Source organism: Protopterus annectens, chromosome 5.part0, assembly GCF_019279795.1.
Source record: "Protopterus annectens isolate FY-2018-M chromosome 5.part0, PAN1.0, whole genome shotgun sequence".
In the NCBI taxonomy this organism is placed as follows: domain Eukaryota; kingdom Metazoa; phylum Chordata; order Ceratodontiformes; family Protopteridae; genus Protopterus; species Protopterus annectens.
In genome coordinates, this window is record NC_056735.1 from 1,214,307,796 (window position 1) to 1,214,330,537 (window position 22,742).

The window sequence follows — 22,742 nt, forward strand, 5'->3', positions numbered from 1 at the left end:
TGTTGTGGCCATTCCGAGGCAATCAGGATTGCCCTCGGTTTTCCCTCTCTTATTTTGAGCAGTACCCTTGAAATGAGTGGTAGAAGGGGAAATGCATAGACTGACGAGTTTACCCACTAAAAGGAAAGAGCATCCACTTCCCAGGCCTTGCTGTGGGGTTCCCTGGTGCAGAATTTGCTGAGCTGATGATTGGAGTGGGAGGCAAAGAGGTCGACCTTTGGGATGCCCCATTTCTGAGTTACAAGGGTGAAGGTTCTTTGGTCTAGCAGGTTTCTGTTTAGGTTGTCTGCCAGACAGTTTAGACAGCCTGGCAGGAATTGTGCTAACAGGTGTAGTTGCATGGCTGTGGCCATGTGCCAAAGGATCATGGCGAGCCTGCACACAGGATAAGAGTGAGTCCCTCCCTGCTTGTTGATTTAGCACATCACGATGGTGCCTGTTTTGATCAGCAGAGGCACCAGGGAGAGTAGGGGGTCTGAAAGCTGTCAGGGCATGCTGAACAGCTAACATCTCTTTTGGGTTGATGTGCAGATGTACTTTATTTGGGCTCCATTGGCCCTGAATGCACCTGCCATCCAGGTGTGCACCCCAGACAGTCTGATGCGTCTGTGGTGAGGATCTGGGCAGCATGGGGTAGTGAGAAGAGAAGTCCCTTGTTGTGGTAGCATGCTGCTGCACCCAAGAAAATCTTTCCTTAGACAAGGTATCACTGGTATAAGAGTTTCCAGGTCTTGAGAGTGCTGACACCAAAGGCTTTTTAGGTACCACTTGTAGTTGCCTCATATGTAGTCTGGCATATGGAATGAGTAGAATGCAAGAGGCCATGAACTCTAGAGCTTGTAGGATTTTCCTTGCAGATAACTGGGTCCTGGTGGCTAGTTGAGAGAAATAGGTTGTCAGGTAGGTTTGTTTTTCTGGTGTAAAGAATGCCATCTGGGATGCTGTGTCCAAACTTGCTCCCAGGAACACAATTCTTTTGTGTGGGTACTAGTTTTAATTTCTTTTCGTTGATGGTATACCCCAGGGAGGTCAGTAGGTCCTTTACAAAGGTCAGGTGCTTTAGCAGCTTTTCCTGACTGCCTGCCTGAATCAGGCAGTCATCTAAGTATGGGTAAATTTGAATATTTCTTTGTCTGCAAAAAACAATGGCAGGAGCCAGACATTTTTGAAAACTCTGGGAGCAGTGGATAAGCCAAAGGGAAGCGCAGGGAACTGAAAGTGCAGTGATCGTGCCCTGAAACGTAGGTAGTTCCTGCATGATTCCCTGATTGGGATGTGTAGGTAGGCCTCATGTCTTGGGTGGCTAACCAAGCATCCTTGGAAAGCATAGGAAGAAGCTGCTGGAGGGTGAGCATTTTGAATTTTGGTATCACCAGAAAAGGGTTTAGAATGGATAGGTCGAGGATTGGGTGCCATGTGCCCTCTTTTCTGGGTACCAGGAAGAGTTTGGAGTAGAAACCTTGGCCTATCTGTTCTGCAGGAACATGCTCTATTGCCCTCATAGACAGGAGGGAAAGGACTTGCTTTTTGGCCTCTGCCCACTCGTTTGGGGGAAGATTTTGGAACCCTTTAGGGGTTGGCAGAGTGTGAAAATAAAATATGTATCCCTGGGATACTATGTTGAGGACCCAGCAGTCAAAGGTAATGGTGGCCCAGATGCTTGCATGGAAGGAGTGTTTTCCTCATAGGGGCAAGTGCAGGTAGGCAGAGGGAGGGGGTGGAAGTGTAAAGTCATTGTGAGCTCTTACCATAAGGGGGTGGCTTTGCACTCCCTGGTTCTGAAGAGTAGGAAACTCCACTGCTTAGATCTCTGCATTCCCTGGTGCTGTCTGGGGGGCCTGCTTCCCCTGGGTCTGGGCTGAGCTGACCTGAGGGGGGTCAGGAAAGGACCAGTGCTTGGAGGGGTAATGCTTACTGAACCTCAGTGGTTGGACCTGTAAGAAGTCTTTAACTGCCTGCATAGATATTGCTTTTTCTTCAATCTTTTTTAGGACCTCTTCTGTCTTGGTGCCAAATAAGTTGTCTTTGTGCAAGGGTGCGTCCAATAATTTGGATTTGACATGGTCTGGCATGGTCTGTTCTGTTCCTTAAGCCAAGCATGTCTTCCAAGTTCAGAAACAGTGACTGCTGCCCTGCAAGTTGCCTCTAGGGTGTCAAAACCACATTGTAAGGTATGCTTAGTTACTTGACTTGCAGAATGCATTAACTCTTGTAACTATTTTCTGCACAAGCAGGGAAAGAAGATATTTTTTGTTTGCGGAGTTCCATGGTATGTTGCTGATATTTCAGCATATGGAACTGACAATTTAATGCTCTAACAGCAAGAGTAGCAGACGTGTATACTTTTTTCACCACATCTGTCTAATGCTCTGGAATCCCTATCTGAGGGGGTGGTATTCTTAGCTGAAGTTACTTTGATTCCTTTAGGTCCTTGAGAGATGACCTCAGGGTCAACAGTAGGATTTTTGAAAATAAATTTGTCAGAGTCAGGGACTCTCTAATACTGGTCAGGTTTTTTGGGAGCAGGAGGGAGGGTGCCAGCTGTCAGACAGGATTCCATAAAAACATCATCCACAACATCCAGGACAGGAGGAAAGGCCAGAGGTCTGTGCTGTGGAAGATACAAGAATTCCCAGAGTCTCTTTTTTGACTAAGGATAGTCCTGACATTCCCATTGGAAATGCTCTCAAAGTACGTAGGGTTTCCCCAAAGGAAAAGTCCTTGGGTGGAGAGGCTGAAGGGATGGATTCCTGTGCATCAGAATCCTCATAAGCAGAGAGGGGCTGCATATCTTCATATTCAGATGCAAAGTTATCGGACTCCTGTTCAGATAAAACTACTGGGGACAAGTCTCTTTCTTTTGCAAGGCGTAGCCTGGCTTAGCCTGGCTTCTCCTGATAAGCATAAGGTCTTCCATCAATTTAAGCATTTGAGACTGAGGCAAGGAAGTAGGGACCTGAGCTTGGGTCATTTTTTGGGTGTGGTTCCTACCCTGGGCATTAGAAACTCGGTAGTTTTCAAAAGAACTGTAGACACTATAGAAGTCGTCAGTCTGTGTCGAGTATCGGTAGTGCGAAGTACTTCCTCGGAAGCCAGTGCCTGCTCAGTGGCTCCGGACCCATCCAAGGTAGAGACATCTACAGGATCCTTAGTCGAAGAAGAGGATTGCGGCATACTGGATTCCAAAAGGGTCTCAGTAGCAACCTGAAAATCCACAGAAGTGGGCATCAGGGGCTGCAAAAGTGCCTCATTGAGGACTGGAGAACTGACAAGTAGCTTAACGGAAGCGTTGTTGGCAGTTTTGGACCTGTGCGGTCTGTTTCTGTTTTTATCCTTACTTTTTTTGGAAGATCAGTAGTCAGGTGGCTTACAGGAGCCGTATCGGAAGTCTAGGACGGAGAGCAAAAATATCTAGCTACAATAAGGACCCGAAGATGTATAGCTCTGCTGCTGAACGAAGCAGAAAAGCGACAGCGGGGGACGTCGTGGTCTGGGCCTAAACAAGTGACGCAGTAAGAATGAAAGTCTCAGTGTGGTATTTGCTTTCCACATGCGAAACAATTGTTAACTTTTTCTGACATTGGTTAGAGCAAGAAAAAAGGATCCCCAACAGGGTACTTAGCTTTAGAAGACCTCAACTTCAATTCGGAAACAAAAAACTCAGGTAGCAGCCGACCGGCACTCGTGCGAACTGCTTCGGGCTGCTTGGCAAGAAAGACTTATGTAATGATGTCGGCTGCCTGTTTTTATACTACTGACTACCTGACGTCAGTCCTTGAGCAACAGCAACTGACGCAAAAATACTAATCCTCTGGCATTCGGGCCAACTGAGGGCAACCATGGCAGGGATAACCCAAATATGATGACTGCAAAAGTGAAACACGAAGAACATCTGAGGTTATGTCAGTTGGCATATGAAGATATTTTGGAGCCTTCCACAGGACACCAGTATAAACGTTGACTTGAAGCTGGACAGCAAGGGAAGGAACAGAAAACTGTGGCAAATCTGGAACAGTCAATGTTGAGGAGTGATAGGCCAGTCAGTCTGCAAATGACATAGCAATGGATGACAGGATGAAATTGAAGAGAATGTGCCACAGGAAGATGCTACAGAACTTTCTTCAGAATGTACGCAAAAAAATGGAGAAAAAAAATGTGCCCTCAGTTTAGAAGAAAAAAATGAGCTAAGAGAAGAGTTGCTTGATTTAATGCAGATAGATAGGCATATTAAGATCAATGAAAGAAATAGACTAAAGAAGGTCAAATAAAACCCATAAAGTCAGAAGTCTGATAAAACAAATGAACACAGTAATAAGGACAGTCCATAGAGATCCATGCGATGTAACAGAAGTAAGCAGGATATATTACTGTGCAGCTAAATAAACAGATAAAATCCTACCACAAGAAAACAGGGTAGTATGTGAAAGGAAGGACAGAAGTCGAATACCATCACAAAAGTAGCAAATAGAGAAAAATGTAAAGCAGTTAAGACAAGAAGTGTCACTGTTAGAATAGTATAGAAGTTGGAACAGATTAATAAAAATACTCAATAGAGATGTGATAAAAGCAATGCACAATATTATAATGGATCAGGATCTATCATGCACTATCACAAACAAACTAAAAATATCAGAACAAGCAAAAAATCTTAGAAGATGCAGAGATAAATATAAAGGAAAAATACAAAATAAGCAACTTATTGATTACCCCAAAAAGTTTTATAGAGAACTGGGAAACAAAGTACAAGGAATTGAAAGATAACCCAAAAGAGAGAAACATACATTTTGGAGAAATACCTATGAAGATCCTGTGGAACATAAAGATACTAAATGGAGAGAAGTAGTAAAAGAAAGTATAAGAAGTTCAAAGGTACAGGATATGAAATGAGATAAAGTAATAGCCAGAGAGATTAAAACAAAGTTAAGAAAAGCCTCTACAATTGGACACCAGGCCCAGATGCAGTACCTATCTTCTGGTTAAAAGTATTAACTTCCTTGCACAAAGATTTTGCCATGAGTAAGAACTACTTGTATGCACACCCGGAACAGACACCAACTTAGCTAATAACTGGAAAAACAATATTCCTACTTAAGAGTGAACTCTCAAGCTACACTAAAAATTATAGATCAATAAATTGCCTTCCAACTACATATAAACTACACACCCGAATTGATGCTGGGAGACAGTAAACTCATTTAGAAAACTCAATCATGGCATTAGAATAAAAGGGCAATTAAAAAAAAGTCATAGGAACAAAGATCATCTGTTGCTAAATAAAAACATAATGGAGAATTTTAAATAGTGGAAATAATACAAGTATGGCATGGACTGACTACAAAAAAAGCATTTGATAGCATTCCACATTCATGGATAAGAGTGCTTAAAAATGTATAAGATACACCCTACACTGATCGACTACATTACAGTGACCATGAAACAGTGCCAGACTACTTTGTAATTAAGCCACAATAAAGGAGAAATGATTATTCCAGTGTATTAAACTATTCCATTGCATAAAGGTGGAAACTCAACTGACCCATCTAACTATAGACCTATAGGAATCCTACCCCCCACTCTCTAAGATGCTTGAAAAATGCATCCATTCACAACTACTAAATCACCTCCTTGAACACAACCTTCTCACTCCTACCCAGCATGGTTTTCATCCCAACTATAGCACAACTACTGCCCTCTTATCCTTTACTCGTACCACTGCTGAAGCCCTTGATAATAAACTGATATCTTGTCTCTTCCTTGATCTAGCTAAAGCTTTCGATATAGTCTCCCATCCTCTCCTACTATTCAAACTTGCAAATTTCAATGTGTGTTCCTCCTCCATTGCCTGGTTCTCCAGTTACTTATCCTGTAGGTAACAATCAGTAAAATGGCTCTCCTCTTCCTCTCCTTTCTTACCTGTCCAACAGGGGTACCCACAAGGCTCCATCCTAGGGCCCCTGCTATTTAATATCTTCACAAATTATCTTCATACCACTTGCAATACATCTTCCCTTATCCAATACGCAGATGATTCTCCTCTGATCTCTACCTCTAACAACATCACTGAACTTCAAGTCCGCACTCAACAGGTCTTCCTAGCCACAGAACACTGGTCATCTACCAGTCTACTCATCCTCAACCCTAAAAAGACTAAACTCTTACTATATCTCCGTCAATCTCTAGCTCATCACACATCCTCCTTTGCCATTACTTACTCAAACAACACTATATTTAATCAGAATCCCACACCAAACTCCTAGGGGTTATTATTGATGATGAACTCAAATTCAACTTACACATTCCACAATGTATAAAAAAGAAATCAAAAGCTTGGTTTACTATACCGCCATAAAAATATCTTAACCACTAATTACAAGCTCACCCTTGCCCAAGCTCTGCTCCTCCCTTTTTTATGCAGCCCCTGTGCCCACCCATATTCAAACTACTACATTAAATAAACTCCAGCAAACTTATCATAACATCGCTCGATTTATCACTAACTCTCCCTATAATACTCATCACTGCCTAGCCCTAAACTCTCTCAATTGGCTTGAATTCCCACATTTATTGTTGTTAGCCCAATTTTAAATATTACATACTATTCTCTATAAACCTTCACCATGCCCTGCTCTCTCTTCCTTCATCACCATCTACTCTCCACCTCGTATCCTCCGGCCATCAAATTAGCAACTACTACAAACATATCCCAAAAAAATTGGTGAGTAAACTCCTTTATAAGTACTCTGTGGTCCAAGCTTGGAACAAACTTCCCAGAAACATATGTTGTATCGTACACCCATCTCACTTCAAATAGAAACTTAAACTACATCTACTTAACTCCAAAACCTGCCCCTGTCAAGCCCTAACATAATTCCCCCTCCCACTTTTTCTCACCCACTAAGACAGAGGCATTTCCCTCTTCAGTAAATGCTTACTAGTCCAATGATGTCTAACCTCAACTGTTTGAATTTCTGAACTTGTTATAAATATGTACATACTTAGCTGTTCTGCTTAATTTAATAACTGTACTTCCTTGACTTAAGTATTTTTCTCTTGAAAAAATCTCCTTATGTTATTACTTATTTGTATGTATAACTATTTGCATTTTATTTTGTAAACTAGATTTTTCTTGGAGCTTTTCTCCTTGGGTCTCCACTGAAAATGGGCCACAAGCCCAGCTGGACTAATTTGGTTAACAAATGTCCATAAATAAATAAAATTTCAAAGGGGGATAATTCCAGGGTGAGTCCTGTCACCTCAGCTATTCTGTCTTGCCCTCAACCCATTAAGCTGTCTACCTAACAGATTAGGCCATGGCTATAATTTAGCTCCTAGAAAACAACAAAGTGTGAAGACTTCTCATCTTATCTTTGTTAATGATTTAAAATTATATAGCTCATCAGATGAGTAACAGAAAGCACAACTGCAAGTAGTCAAAACTTTTTCAGATGATTTAAGAATGTCATTTGGTCTTGATAAGTGTGCAAAAACAACCTTTAAAGCAGGAAAACTGCAGTACCACGAAAACATCAGTTTGGGACAAGAATGTGATATAAATGAACTTGAGCAAGAGGGAATACATAAATATTTAGGAATTGTTGATGGATCAACAATAAAACATGAACATGTGATTAAAACTTAGTAAGGAATATTTTAGAAGACTTAAATTAATCCTGAAAACAGCGTTGACATCTAACAAAATGCAAGCTATAAACCAATTTGCTGTTCCTGTCCTAACTTACAGTTTTGGAGTGACTGACTGGATAGATTAGATAGGAAAACAAGGATGCTTCATGCTCACCAGATGATTTATGAAAATCAGTGCATACCAAAATTATATATTCCCTGTTCCGAAGGAGGTATGGACCGCCTTGAAGTTGATTACATGTATAGATCTGTAATCGTGGGACTGCACATGTACCTGCTGACCTCACAGGATCCAAACGTAGTGAAAGTTTGGAAACATGAGGTGAAAACATATTGGACCTGGTCATCACCAACATGGGCGACAGGTGTTCCACACCAGAGGTCAACCTGTCACTGGTTAGATCAGACCATAAACTAATCACTCTGGACGTCCACACCCCACAATCACCCCCAACCAAGGAAACCACAGTGAAAAACTTTTCTAAAACAAACTTCACCTTACTTAAGACAGACGGTAAGTTTCACAGCCCCCACGCTAAATGATAACACTGCCCAAATGCAGAATCCTTTACAATTGCACTCTGTGAGCACCTAGATGGATGCAGGGATCGTGCCATCCCAAGCAAAACCAAAACTCTCTCCTCTAAGAGAAGGAAACCAGTCAGGTGGACCCCTGCCATAAACAGGCGATAAAACAGGAGGAAAGTTCAGGAAAAAAGCAAATCCCAAGAAGGAAAGACCTCCCTGATCAGTATCAGTAAGAAACTAAGGTACCTCATAAAATTATCCAAGGCTAACGTCAAAAGAAAAATAGCCAAGGATTCAAAAGATAACTACAAAGCCTTCTTTAGCTATGTTAAGAATCTAAGTGGCAACTCACAGATATGCACTGAGCTAGTACAAAATAGCACAAAATATACTGAACCTACTGATATTGCCAACATCCTGGCAGATAGATTCAGTGCAAACTTCACCCCCAAAAGGGCCCACAACAATACCAGAAAAGTGTAGTGTCCTGGAAATCACAGACGCACAGGTGAAAACAGCCCTTTCAAAAGCCAAAAACACAGCGTCAATGGGGCCAGATGGTGTCCCAGGCTGCGTCTTGCACGAACTACAGAACGAACTAACCCCCCACCTAAACACGCTGTTCAACCTCAGCCTCTCCACAGGCTATGTGCCCAAAGAATGGCGCACAGCAACAGTTACTCTGCTCCACAAAGGAGGGGCCATAACTGACCCTGGTAACTATCGCCTCATAAGCCTGACTAGCCTGGTCTGCAAGGCTATAGAGCGCATCATCATGGAACTCATTAACAAAGACATTGGGAACCTCCAAACACTTGACCCAACACAGTTCGGCTTTAAGGGCAGATCATGCCTACTAAACCTGGTTGACTTCTTCAAGACAGTCACCAAGGCCACAGATGAGGGAAAGGTGGTCCACACAGGCTACCTTGACCTCGCCAAGGCTTTTGACACCATTCCGCAATCTGGTATTACAGAAAAACTCACCAACCTGAACATAAACCCCTACGTCACGAGATGGGTTGCCAACTCACTTTCAGACAGAACTCGCACGGTAAAAATAGCAGGCTCCAGGTCCAACTCTAAACCAGTCACAAGTGGTGTCCTCTAAGGCTCGGTCCTGGGACCCCTACTGTTCGGCATATACTTCTCAGAAGTACAGGCAAACACAGCAGGACTATGGCTAACCAAGTTCGCCGATGACTGCAAACTGGGAGCCATAACTGACTCTCCAGCTGACACGGACATCCTCCAAAAAGGCCTTACTGAGATGGACACCTGGTGTCAAAGTCATGGCCTCAAGCTAAATGCCAAAAAATGCATAATCCTCCTGTTTGGGAAGAACAAAACACCCATGAATTACCAAATAAATGGCAGTCCCCTTAATACAGAAGAGGTAATAAGATATCTAGTGGCCTAGGTAGATAGTAATCTCTCCTTTGACAATCACATTGCCAAAGCAGTTAGGAAATTCTTCTATGTGGCCCATCTAATTACTAAAGGGTTCGCATCTAGAAATAAAGAGGTTATAGCGCCCCTTTACTCGTCACTCATCAGACCCATCATAGAGTACAATGCTCCATTTGGGATGTACTTCACAAGACACTTCAAACAGCTGGAAAGACCACAAAAGTACCTCACCAAGAGAATTACTGGCCTCAAACATATGTCCTATGCAGCCCGACTGAAAAAAAACTGTGAAGAGCACTTCTGGCTGACATCAAAGACTGAAACATTACTAATTTCATCAACTTTAATCGTACTTTGACTTAGGAATGGGGTCCATTCCTGTCATGGTAATACAAACCCAAAAGACTTGGAGAAATTAAAAAAATATATATATTACATTTCTAAAGTAGTATAAACTATTCTAAGAACTAAACCAACAAGAGACTGGAGAAAGAAGATTCTGCAGATACAGATGACTGGAATTAGGGCTACAGAGAACAGAAATGAGGCCTGGAATTTACTGGAAAAACTGGCAAAGAACCCAAGGTATTTGGAGCACTTAACTACAGAGGGGAAAAGTAAAAGAATAGGAAAAGTCCAAGGAAAACATTCAGACCACAGGACAGACTGATGTTAATCTCTGATAGGGAAGACAGAATACTTGCAAAAAGAAAGGGATATGGGAATCCTAAGTGAAAAGCCTGCTCTGATAGAATTTTTATTTGATTCTAGAACAGAGGCTGCTGTTACAAAAGGAATAATTTCTAGGGCATATAAAATATTGCTCAATAACTAAATTAACCAATCAGAGGAAGTTAGAAAGACTGGGAAGAGAGAAAGATATTGAAATTCACAAAGAAACAATGAGAGGACATCTGTATGGCTCCCAAATATGCAACAAAGTCTAGAAGAATTAGGATTTTTCTTGGAGGTGTTTGCACTAGGATTTTTATACCCAAAGCAGACTCCAAAGAAATTTTCCTCGGGTAAATATCAAATGGTGGTGGTGGTGGTGGTGTGATGGAGAGGAAGTGACTGGGAACATATGTTTAGGGAGTGCAATGAGTTGGCAGACTAAAAATTCCCTACAGAGCAGAACAATGCAAAATAAAGCATGGAATCACTGAGAAAAGTGAGAAGTGTAACAACTTCTTAGGCCTGGAGAGGGAGGACACAAAATGCGATTTCCCTTGCCTTGCTGCACTAGGCAGATGAGTAGGAGGACTACATTCCTCTGAGTAGCTAACATAATAGTCTCTGGAATACTCCCCTTTCAAAAGACTCTAACAACATAGTGCTTTTCAATTAGCAACAAGTCTAGCAAACGTTTGTAAGAGTAGTTCAGAGACCCACCACACCTTGTTCATTTTACGAAGAATGTGGAAGTACAGTTCTGCAAGATGTTGCCTTAACAGTAGATTTTTCACTGCTGCAGTACTCCTTACAAAAGGGATAGCCAAGGATAGCCATATGTAAACCTTAGGCACTTCCAAGCATTATACATCAGACATATGCCCAATGTGTGAGGCACAAAGTACATAACTGACATAAGAGTCCCAAATCCTCAAATCTGAACTGTTCCAGGAGAAACGCACCACAACAAACAGGAAAGAAAGAACGAAAATGTGTACATCCAGAAAGGAAAGACAGACAGACCCCCCCCACACACACACACACACAGGACAAAAACATACAAAAGGATAATGGAGGGAAGGACAGAATACTACTACAGTAAAAAGGAGAACATCTACTGGTATGGTAGAATCTTGCACAACTGCAGTATATCCTGCCTAATCACCATTACAGTATTCCTTACAAAAGGATGACTCCACTCTGTATGTGACCTGTGTGCAGTCTAAGCTGGGTGTTTATATTAAAAGCTTATACCAAAGACAGCAGTGCATATTCCCTTTATGCCTTCGGGGCCATGATCCATTTTGTAAATCTATTTTAAGTTAGACTCGTATACACTATTTTAACCTGCTGGCTACCAGTGGAGTGACTCAAAAACAACTTCTGATGTCAGCTTGGAGCTTTCTTCAAAACTGACTGGCAGTGAGGGGATTCACAGGTTCAAAAGGAGATTACTAGGCTAATGGCTTAAACAGCCCTTACAAGCCTAGCCATTACAACCCAATACGTGGCCCCCAAGGGCAAGGGAATACCATGGATTTGCACCTATGCCTCGAGTATCTTACAACTTTCCCATCCATAAGGGACAAAGGCACTACCCCAAGCATGAATTTGCAATTCCCCATCCATTGATCTAAAACGCATTTGAAGAGAGCAAGAGAAGGGCTCTGCTTAATATGAAAGGGGAAGCCTCTTCCAATGAAGGGGCAATCTGTGAGACACTTCTCTCTCTCTCCAGTCAGTATGTTTTGCTTGAGTCACTGGCTAGGTTTAGATCCCTAGATCAGGTGACCCTTGTGCTATTTCACTTGACGATGTGTAGCAGTTCCATCAGGGCTAGATTTGTGAAGGCCTTGCAGGTCAGGCACAGGTTGTCCTTAATAGTCCATAGCAAGCAGAGTAAAGGGATAGAGGGACAAGACATTCTGAAAAAATGTGACATTTAAATATGGGAAATGGGACCAGCATGATCTATTGCAGGGAATTAAATGCACTGAAAAAGAAAAATGAAAGAAAATAAAAAAAATTACAGGGAATAAACACTGAGTTAATATTAGACAAAGAAAATAACTCTAGGATAAGGTTACTTGTACTGGCAAAGGTGGCTTTCCTTTAACTCAAAGCATGTATGCATATTCTTTAACAAATGCAATACATATACGTGTAAATTTTCTCTGATGCAATAAGAGATCTCATGGGATAGAGTCGGCTATTAGATAATTTATATACAGTCTCATATCAAAATAAGCCTGCCCCCCACAAAAAACAAAAAAATCTAGTACATGCATTTAAAAAAAAAAAAAAAAGTCACCATACACCAATGGCTCAAAAAATGCTCTTACTTGCTGCCTCCAATTCTTCTTGAGTAGAACTTACTCGCTGTTCCACATGATTAATACGAGATTCCACTTCTGCAAGGTAAATCCCATACTTCTCATAATCTTGTTGAATGGAAGCCAAAGATTTCTTTAGCGCCATCACACGATCCTTTAAAAAAAATGCAAGTTTTATCAGTATATCGATCTTCTTCAAACAGCTAAAATCTTATACTATACTCGAGTCAAGTCCATCTTTGGTTTTGTTTTGTATATTAAAAATGCTTCTTTCTGTTTCCTCACAGTTCACTGTAATTTTTTCTTCTATGTGCTTTCCACTCCCTATGCCTGCCAATCATCAAGCTTCCCTGATAGACCTACAGGCCATTTGTTCCCATCTGCTATGTATCCCTACCATAAAGGTGACCATTATCTCTAGGGGCCATCACTTCAGCAGACAGATATGGTCAATACCCACAGTGGTATCCTGACAATGGTAGTGACCATTACATTACCAGTACTATCTTGGTGAGGTACATGCAACACACTAGGAAACAGTGTGTCCACCCCACTGTGAGTGCATTCACCCACAATAATGGTTAATAAACACACTGTTTGGTGGCCAAACTCTGGTTCCAGGATGTCTCTTGTGTCACTGCCCCTCCTTGGAGGGGCTGTAGCACTGGATGGTCTTGTTTACCAATTCACATAAGAGTTGAACCTTGGCTACTGGGTTGGTTGTCTTTTACTACAATTCATGTGAGAATAACATGCGTGTTCTCCCTACACAAAAATTGGACCCATGTCGGACCTACTAATCAAACTAAGATCAACTGTGTAGTATTTGGGGGTTAATCCCTCTATAATAATAAATCTGTTCGTAAGACTGTTTTATTAAGAGATTCTCACTACATTGTAAAAATGTTAAGCTTGGCAGAATCAAACCTTGGCATTCTTCTCTGAAGACAGAGTGAACTAACTATTCAGCACATTGAGAGAGGAGCTACAGTAAATTAGCAAGGGATATGTTAGGGTTTTAAGCTCCAGTGGTGTAGAAGAATGAAGACCTGACTACAGCTCAGGCATTCGAATTTCAATTAGTGGCTCAGCCACTTGCTGGAGGTGGCAAAGAACATGAGCATGCCCAATGGGGGGGGGGGGGGGACGGATCACTGAACTGATCACATATTAAAACAGTCCTGATGGAACACAATCAACTTGGCATGGGTGTATGGTACGACAAACCACCAATGAGCAGTAGCCTTAACTGATCAAGTGCACAATAGCATACACTTGGTAAGAGGAAGGCATTGTGGATGTGGGTTCAAGCCCTCCCCTACCCGAGGATTAAGCAAATATAGTGAAAATATACTCATCCATGAGGTGCCAACAAGGACACAAGCAACCCTCATGGACTCCTGAATGATGCACCCTAGACATCTCTCCCATTAGTGATTCTGGGAGGATTTTCCATTGCCACTAGAGAAAGAATGGTCTTGTCGGATTTTGAGGTGTTCGATGGTCAGCAGGTGCATGGACAAAGCATTAATTTAAAATATTTCAAGAGTGATTCAGTTATGCCTGTATGGCTGTATACATATGTGCATTAGCATGTGTATATGAGATACTAACAATTTGGACCCCTCCCACCAAAAACAAATTACATGCTATCATAAGCTTATTAATTCTCCAGAGATAACAAACAATGATTGTGTAGGTGCTACAAAACCTCCGTTTCAAGGACTTACTAGAGGGACATCACACAACATGCATATACAGCTACTTGCAAACAAAAATGTAGAATTATTTAATAAAAGTCTCTGAGAAGAAAATACATTAGTCAGCAATAAGGAAAAACAATGCAGAGATCTGATATCTACTCAAAACTGGGGTTAATCCTTCGCAACAAAGCACTGAGTGCTATACTCACTACAATGAGATGTTACACTTGCAAACGTTTTTTCTTCAGAAAATACATACAAATATAAATTCTCAACATTCTTATTGTATAAAATCCCCCTCTAAATCTCATCTTAAAAGTCCAAAAGCTATGACTTCTACTAGTGTCTCTAAGTAATAATAAACCTTGTTTTGCAGAATTTCTGGAAGACATGTTTCTTAAAGTAACTATTTCCCCCAAAACCGGTCATGAGCTTTCCTTGATGAGTCCTAAACTATTATTTGACAGAATACAACCCTGTGCTTAACAATAACAGCAACACAAACTTAACAGAAAAATGAAACCAGACTATCTCAAAAGACATTAACAGGGATTTGCATATCTGTTTATTTTATAAAGTGCACACCACAATCTGGTAATCCTGTAAATTTATTAGTGGCAAACGATCATTCAAACTGAATACACTAACACACCTTTGCAAAGAATATGCAACTCATCTGTCCCCTTCCCTAGAAGAGAATAAAACTGGGGATATTATAAAAAAGGGTTTAAAAACAAAGACTTTACCACATATATTACATGGCACTCATTGGTGGTGGTGGTGTGGGGGACGAGCTCTGTAGGTCTAGTCTCCAATATGCAGTAGGGTAAGGTAAAATGGAGCATATAATGCCCTCTCAAATACTGGACTATGCACAAGGTACTAATAACTGAAAGTCATGTAGTGGGCCAAGTTCATTCTCTGCAAATACAGGATTAAGGCTATCAGGTATCATGACACAGCATTGTATGAAACTCTCCCAGCCAGCCAGCCCAACACCTCCTTCCTCTTTTCTAGATTTGAGGTAACACGACAAAAGAATCAGAATATGAAAAAGTGAGCGACTCGCGAATTACGCCAGAATCAAGGGAAGATTTGAGAAAATGTCACAGACAAAGACGCTCATGGAAATCTTAGATATATATCGTAATACATATCTAGTAAGAAAATATTGCTCTATAAATTCAGGATAAAGACTGAAGGAAGTTCACCTGGTCACCTTACTAGAGCACCTCCACTACCATAATGGCTCCAAAGGAAGACCAGGACCTAAAATGTCATGTATTGCACATAGGACTTTTAAAAAAGTGCCGAGTACAAACCAAATAGACACTGCACAAATACTGCTCAAAAAGACTGTGGAACTAGCAACAGACTTTTGTAGAAGTATCCTTCATTTCTGATGGATGAGGCTTACTTCATGCAAACACATGGCCAAGGAAATTTTGCAGAATCTTAACTTTTAGTTATGTACTTACCATAACTTCAGATGTTTGGGATCCATCTCGCCTACATTCTGACTGATGGGTTCGGAGCTGATCCCTCGGCTCCGACTCAGCACGCTTATGCTATAGAGCGAGGCCTCTAATTGGCTGAGCTATCTCTATCCCAGGATGCACCACCACTAATCCCCCAAATCTTGTTTGTCCGCATTCATGCACACATGCACAGCTTGTTTATATAACATTGTTAGATGTTTCAAGATGAAACAACAGGATTCGGACCTTCTGATATCCTCTGATCTCCAAGGAAGGGGGAAGGAGGGTGGGTTATTAGGAATGTAGGCGAGATGGATCCCAAACATCTGAAGTTATGGTAAGTACATAACTAAAAGATGTTATGTGATCCTATCTCGCCTACATTCTGACTGATGGGACAGCGTCCCTAGCACCTAAATCCCGGGTGGCTCATTGGAAAAGACTCCTGAGCATTGTGGAACCAAATGAAGCTCGTCCTCTAGATGCCACATCTAATTTGTAGTGAGAAATGAAGGTGTGCGGGGAAGACCATGTAGCCGCAGCACAAATGTCACCAATAGCAAGCTTAGAATGAAATGCTACCGAAGTAGCCATAGTCCTTGTAGAATGAGCCTTGACAGAGGTGGAAAGCTCTTTGTTAGAATAAATATAAGCTTGAGTAATACAGTCCCTGATCCATTTGGCAATAGTGACCTTTGTGACCGCGTTGCCCAATTTGTTTTCTGCAAAGGGCACAAACAACTGATCTGTCTTCCTTGATTGTTTGGTCCTGTCCAAATAAAAACGTAACTGCCTGTGGACATCTAGTGTGTGGAAAATAAACTCTGCTTTATTGGAGTATTTTGGGAAAAAAACTGGGAGCTCTAACTACTGTTGCAAGCATAAATTAGAACAGACTTTAGGAACAAAAGAAGGATTTGGTCTGAGGGATACCCTGTCTGTATGAAAAACCAAGTATGGGGGTTTCACTGACAAAGCTTGAAGTTCTGAAACCCTCCTGGCTGAAGTAATTGCCACTAGAAAGGCTGTCTTCCATGACAGAAACTTTAGATCACAGGTAGCTGCTGGTTCAAAGGGAAAAGAAGTCAGGGCACGTAATACTATATCGAGATCCCATGGAGGTGCAGGATGAGAAATCGGAGGTCTTAATAAAGCAGCACCTTTCAAGAAGGTCTTACACAACCTGTTGCTCATTAAAGGTGGGTCTATGGATTCATGAAAATTAGAAATCGCTGCCAATTGTACTTTGATGGTAGAAACAGAAGAGCCTTGATTGAAAAGAGAGGTCAGGAATTTGAGTACTTCTGCCACGGGAGTAGAAATGGGGTCCAGGCCCCGGAGTTGAGCCAGATAGCAAACCTTTTCCATTTGCTAGAATACAGTTTCTTCGTAGCCGACTTGTGGGCTGAAGACAATATGTGCACCACATCTGGATCCAGTGCATGTCTCCTGACTATGGTCGGAAGAGGAGGAGCCAGGCCGTCAATTTTAGTGTGTGTAGGGACTGGTGTAGTAGTCCCGACTGATGAATCAGTAGGTCTGGGACCTGGTCCAGGAACCATGGACCTTCCAGAGCATGTTTCCGAAGATAGGGAAACCACACTTGACGAGGCCAGTACGGAGCAATTAAGATCATCTTGCTGCCTAAGAGAGATGCCTTTTGAATCACTCTGGGGAGGAGAGGAACTGGAGGGAAGGCATAAAGCAGTCCGGTGGGCTAAGGATGGACTAATGCGTCCATAGGGCTCTTCCCCGGAGCCGGGGTTAGGGAGAAAAATTCTTTGCACTTCGCATTCAGAGAAGTCGCGAAGAGGTCGCAACACGGAACTCCCCATTCGCTGAAAATCTGCCTTGTAATTGTCATATTCACAGACCATTCGTGAGGAGAGAGGATGGTTCTGCTCAACCTGTCGGCTATGACATTGGATTTGCCCGGTATGTGGGTAGCCACGAGGAAGCGTTTGGTCAAGACTGCCCATTCCCAAACTCTCATCGCTTCTCTGCAAAGAGGATAGGATCTGGTCCCTCCCTGTTTGTTCAGGTACCAGACAACTGACATGTTGTCTGAGTGAACAGCAATTACGCCCTGAGGGAGGTAATCGTGAAGGGCTCGAAGGGACAGGAATACTGCCCTCATTTCTAGGATGTTGATGTGGAGAGGGGTCTCTACCGGGTGCCATTTGCCTTGGACTGACCTGCCCAGGGAATGCCCCCCCCACCCCGTCTGGGAGGCGTCCGTGGTCAAAGTGGCCGCCGGATGAGGAAGAACAAAGGGTCGTCCCTGTTCCAAATTGGAGGACACTAGCCACCAGCGAAGGTCCCGTTTGCAAGATTCTGTGATCCATATTAGATGATTGAGAGGGAGTTCCTGAAAGGACCACTGAGTTGAAAGAAGCCACTGGAGGATTCTCATGTGTAACCTTGCCAAGGGAACTAGGAGAACTGTGGCAGACATCGATCCCAATAGCTGTAGGACCATTCTGGCTGGGGCTTTGGACCTGGGGAGTAAGGCTCGAACCTGATTTTGAATGGTCTGAATTCTGTCTGCAGGTAGATAGACCCGCATCTGGTTTGAATCTATCTCTACCCCTATGAATCTTATTCTTTGAGATGGCCTTAACACAGACTTTGGCCAATTGAAGGTGATTCCAAGGGAATTGCCCAGTGATATTGTGGCTTGCAGGTTCCGTAGAAGTAGATGCTTGGAGGTGGCAGTTAGGAGCCAGTCGTCTAGGTACGGAAACACCTGGAATCCTAGACTTCTCAGGTGAGCAGTCACTACTGCCAAGCATTTGGTGAACACCCTGGGGGCTGTGGTGAGACCAAGGGCAGCGCACGGAACTGAAAATGACTGCATCCTAGGCTGAAGCGCAAGTGTCTCCTGGACGTTTGATGTATTTTGATATGGTAATACGCGTCCTTGAGGTCTATGGAGCACATCCAAACACCTTTCTCCAACAATGGGAGAATGGTTTGTAAAGTGACCATTCGGAACTTGGACTTCTTGACTGAACGGTTTAGGTTGCTTAGGTCCAAAATGGGCCTCAAGTCCCCGGTCTTTTTTGGCACCAAAAAGAATCTTGAGTAAATCCCTAATCCGATCTGGTCTGCGGGGACCGGTTGGATGACTCCTTTTTGCAGCAGCTTTGAAACTTCTAAGGCTGCGGTATCCCGTTGACTGGGTGGCGGGTCCGGGATTCTTTTGGACTGTGGGGGGGGGGCAACAGAATGGGATGGAGTAACCTCCGGCGATAATTCGAAGCACCCACCGGCCCTGAGTGATCCCTTCCCAGGCCTTCAGGTGCTTCGAAAAACGACCCCCGACTGGCTCCGGAGCAGCACAGTCGGGCAATCCCTCAGGGACTATGAAAAGCTGAAGAGCCACGAAAGGACTCGCGGTCTCCAGTGTTGCGAGGGCCTCTGCCGCCTCTGGGACGGCGTCTTCCTGATGAATTTCCCCCTCCTCTGCCTCTGGAGGGGGAACCTTCCTGCTGAGAGGGGTAAGACTTCTGAGATCTACGGAACCACATCTTCCCTCCTCTTTTAGCCTTGTTATAAGGCCGAAAGGGAGTGTAAAATCGTGCCCCTACGGCAGTCAGAGTCTTACCCTCCTGTTCACAGCGGGTAAGTGTGTCTTTCACCTTGGGCCCAAACAGGGAGGACCCATCAAAGGGGGCGTCGGCGAATGAAGACTTGAAGGCCTCCGCGAAATGACACAGGCGGAGCCAGGCTTGTCTCCGTAGAGCAATGCCTGTACCCGCCACTCTACTCGCCCCTTCGGCCGCATACGAAATAAGCCTCATGGACGAGTTTGAAATGGACGACATCGTAGCCAGCTGAGAACCAACTGTCTGGGCCAGCTCCTCAGGCAGGTTACCTAAGAGGGTATCGGATAGCTCCTTAATCAGATCCCTCTGGAATCTCGTAAAGTGTGTCAGGTAGTTCAGAGACCTCAAAGTAAAGGCCCCTGAACTAAGGGTGCGCTTACCGTACCGATCCATGCTCCTAGACTCCTTATTAGGAGGATGGACGGACGTAGAAGCCTCTGCTACATCTTGCTGGGTAGCAGATGCCACCACCATAGCATCCACAGCCACACCTTTCGTAAGGAACTCTCTATCTGGGGGCGCCGAAAGAAATTTGTTTGGACGAGCGGGCACCGGTTCCACAGAGTCTGGGTGTTCCCACGCCCTTCGACAGATCAAATCCAAGAGCTCGTCGAAGGGCGGAGACACCCAGGAGGTGGAGGGCTGAGCCCCAAAGGCCTTCAGGAACACCGACTCATCAGCAGAGGGAGGTTTGGACTGCCAGCCGCCTCGTTGTTTTAGGGCTTCCAGGATGTCTGCAAAGGAGACATCATCCGAGGACGACTTGGGGGACCCCTCTGCATCATCGAGATCGGTGTCAGATGTCAAAGACTCATCAGGGGAGTCAACGTGCTTCCTCTTGCACGTTTTCTTCCTGGGAGGTTCTTCCGAAGAGGCTTCAGAAGGACCTCCAGGAGGGGGAGAAACCCCAGCGGGGGTAACCTGAGGCCCAGGGGCTCCGCTGTCTGCGGACAGGGGGACTGCCAATGACCCAGTCTCCAAATGTAGGGAAGGAGCTGGGGAAACTGTGGAGGTAGCCAATGAAGATTTGGCTAGAGCACTCCTCATAGCCCTGAAGGCGGGACCACCAGAATCCTGGGAAGGTTCCCCCCTCCGTGGCCACGACAGTGGACGGTACTCCCGCCGCCGATGCACCAAGAGGGAGACTTGGGACCGAAAGCATAAATCCCGAAGCCTCCCCCCAGGGCCGAAGGAAGAAGTCCGTGCACTGAACTCCGACCCGAGAGCCGGAGTCGGAGCAAGGGTCGGGCCTGACCCCCAACACCTCCACTGGTTCCACCAACACCTGCTCCAACGGTGCCGAAGCTGTTGGAGGAGGAAGTACAATAGGGGAGTGGACCATCGGCTCCGAAGCCAACTGGGCTGGAGCCGAAACCATCTTTTGGAACACCGGAGACTGGAAGAGTCGAAGGAGCACCCTGTCGATGTCCGAATCAGACATCCTGGATGATCTCGAGGATACCGATCGGGCCCGAACCGATTTCTCCATTGGCTCCGTAGGGCTCGGGGACCGGCTCCGAAAGGACTCAACAATTATTGGCTCCGAGGAAACCTTCAAGGAAATTTCCCTCGGCGCCGATAAGGACTTCGGCTCCGAGGGGGAAGAGTCTGAGCCGATGACCCTTATCGGCTCCAATATCAGTGGAGCTGATGAGGGTGACCCGCCTCTCGATGCCCCAGACCTCGGCTCCGAAACCAGAGGGGTCGAGGCTGGAGGCATCGAGGCAGACCGTTCCGACCTCGGCTCCGAAGTCCGTGGAGCCGATGGAGAAGTCTGCTTAGCTTTCTTAGCCGTCGGTTCCGACTGACTGGTCGGAGCTGGCGCTTTCCTCTTCTTAGAAGGAGACGGAGAGGAAGATAAAGCCTCCTCGAAAGAAGGCTTGATTAATCCTTTGAGGATTAATTTGTTTTTCCTCTCCTGGAGGACTCGGGAGGAAAACGCATGGCATTCACTGCACGATTCCTGCAGATGTTTGGCGCCAAGACAATAGACACACGAGGAGTGGTCGTCCGTTATGGACATTTTGAACCCACACCTCGTGCACTTTTTAAACCCGGAGGGTTTATGTTCTTTAGACATAGTCCTACAAGAAAAACAGACCACAACAGCAAACTTAAGGGTTTGACACACAGGAACAATAAGTATGCCACTAACTCAGAATATTAAAACTGAAAAACTTTTTTTTTTTTTATACACACAGAAGCGAGAAAGAGAAAGGGGAAACAAGGAGGGTCAAGACCCTCTAACTCAAACGGGTACTTGACCCACACACAACCACTGAGAAGTAGTAACCACAGGCGAAGACCCCTCTAACTTAAAAGGAACCTTCTCTGACAGGAAATTATACTAAAAATTCAATCAAACTGCCAGAAACACACTCGTACACAAAGAATAGCCGTTAAAACAGCTTTTGGGTTTAAATGAAGCAAATACTGACAGGAAAAAAGACTATATATCTAGTATTTAGCCCAGCCAATGTTGAGACCACGTCCAAGCTCTGTAAGCGGCAAACGAGATCTGGGGGATTAGTGGTGGTGCATCCTGGGATAAAGATAGCTCAGCCAATTAGAGGCCTCGCTCTATAGCATAAGCGTGCCGAGTCGGAGACGAGGGATCGGCTCCGAACCCATCAGTCAGAATGTAGGCGACATAGGATCACATAACATCTAATGATGCACTTCCTTAAGAAAGGAAAAAAAACTACCCTGATTACACCTGTTTCCAAAAAATACAAGAAAATGGATGCAATTCCCGAGAAGTCTCGGTACCCCCTTACAAGTAAAGAAAAGATCAGTGCAGAGTGCAACTCCAGATGGGGAAGACTCAACTGATGAGGCACGCAGAAATTCTGAAGAAAAAAGTAAGTCACCAGGAAAAAGGTATTCTAGGAGACCTTTCATGTCTGCAGAAAATACAAAGGAGAGAGGCAGGGTCAGCTTTTCCAGTGTGAAGTTCAAGTCTCACGTTGGCACTGGATCCTATAGGCGAAAGATCTAATTAACAATGTTTTTTTTCAAAGGCCTCTTGCAAACTTTAAGGAAGCCAGGGAAAAATAACAGATACTGTCAAAGAAAATAGAGGCTCCCACACTTTGAGAAGTAACTCAGACCTGAATTAAAACTAGAGGAGCACAAATGAAACCACATGACACAGGGTTTGAGAAAAAAGGTCTAGGACCTTGGCCATAGCCAAAATGAGGAAAAAATCGCGTTTATTTGTCCTTTTAGGTCCTATAAGTCAGAGTTCTGTGAGGAAAAAATAACTAATTGCCAAGTAGTTAACCTAAAGAAGTGCATATTTAAATCAGACTTGCCCAACAGGTGGGTCATTACAGTCTTTCAGGATCTGAATCGTAACTGGCTTTG

The 22,742-nt window shown here is 43.9% G+C and overlaps 1 protein-coding gene across 1 annotated transcript in view; it reads right to left on the bottom strand.

The window, feature by feature from the left end:
• NDC80 (NDC80 kinetochore complex component) overlaps positions 1–22,742 on the bottom strand; it is a 2,583,329-nt gene that overhangs the window by 1,407,549 nt on the left and 1,153,038 nt on the right. Inside the window, exons 7-8 of the mRNA XM_044071081.1 lie at positions 12,597–12,741; positions 11,346–11,347 (exon numbers count right to left, since the gene is read on the bottom strand). Of these exons, the coding sequence (XP_043927016.1) occupies positions 11,346–11,347; positions 12,597–12,741 (147 nt within the window). The remainder of the gene's footprint in view (positions 1–11,345; positions 11,348–12,596; positions 12,742–22,742) is intronic.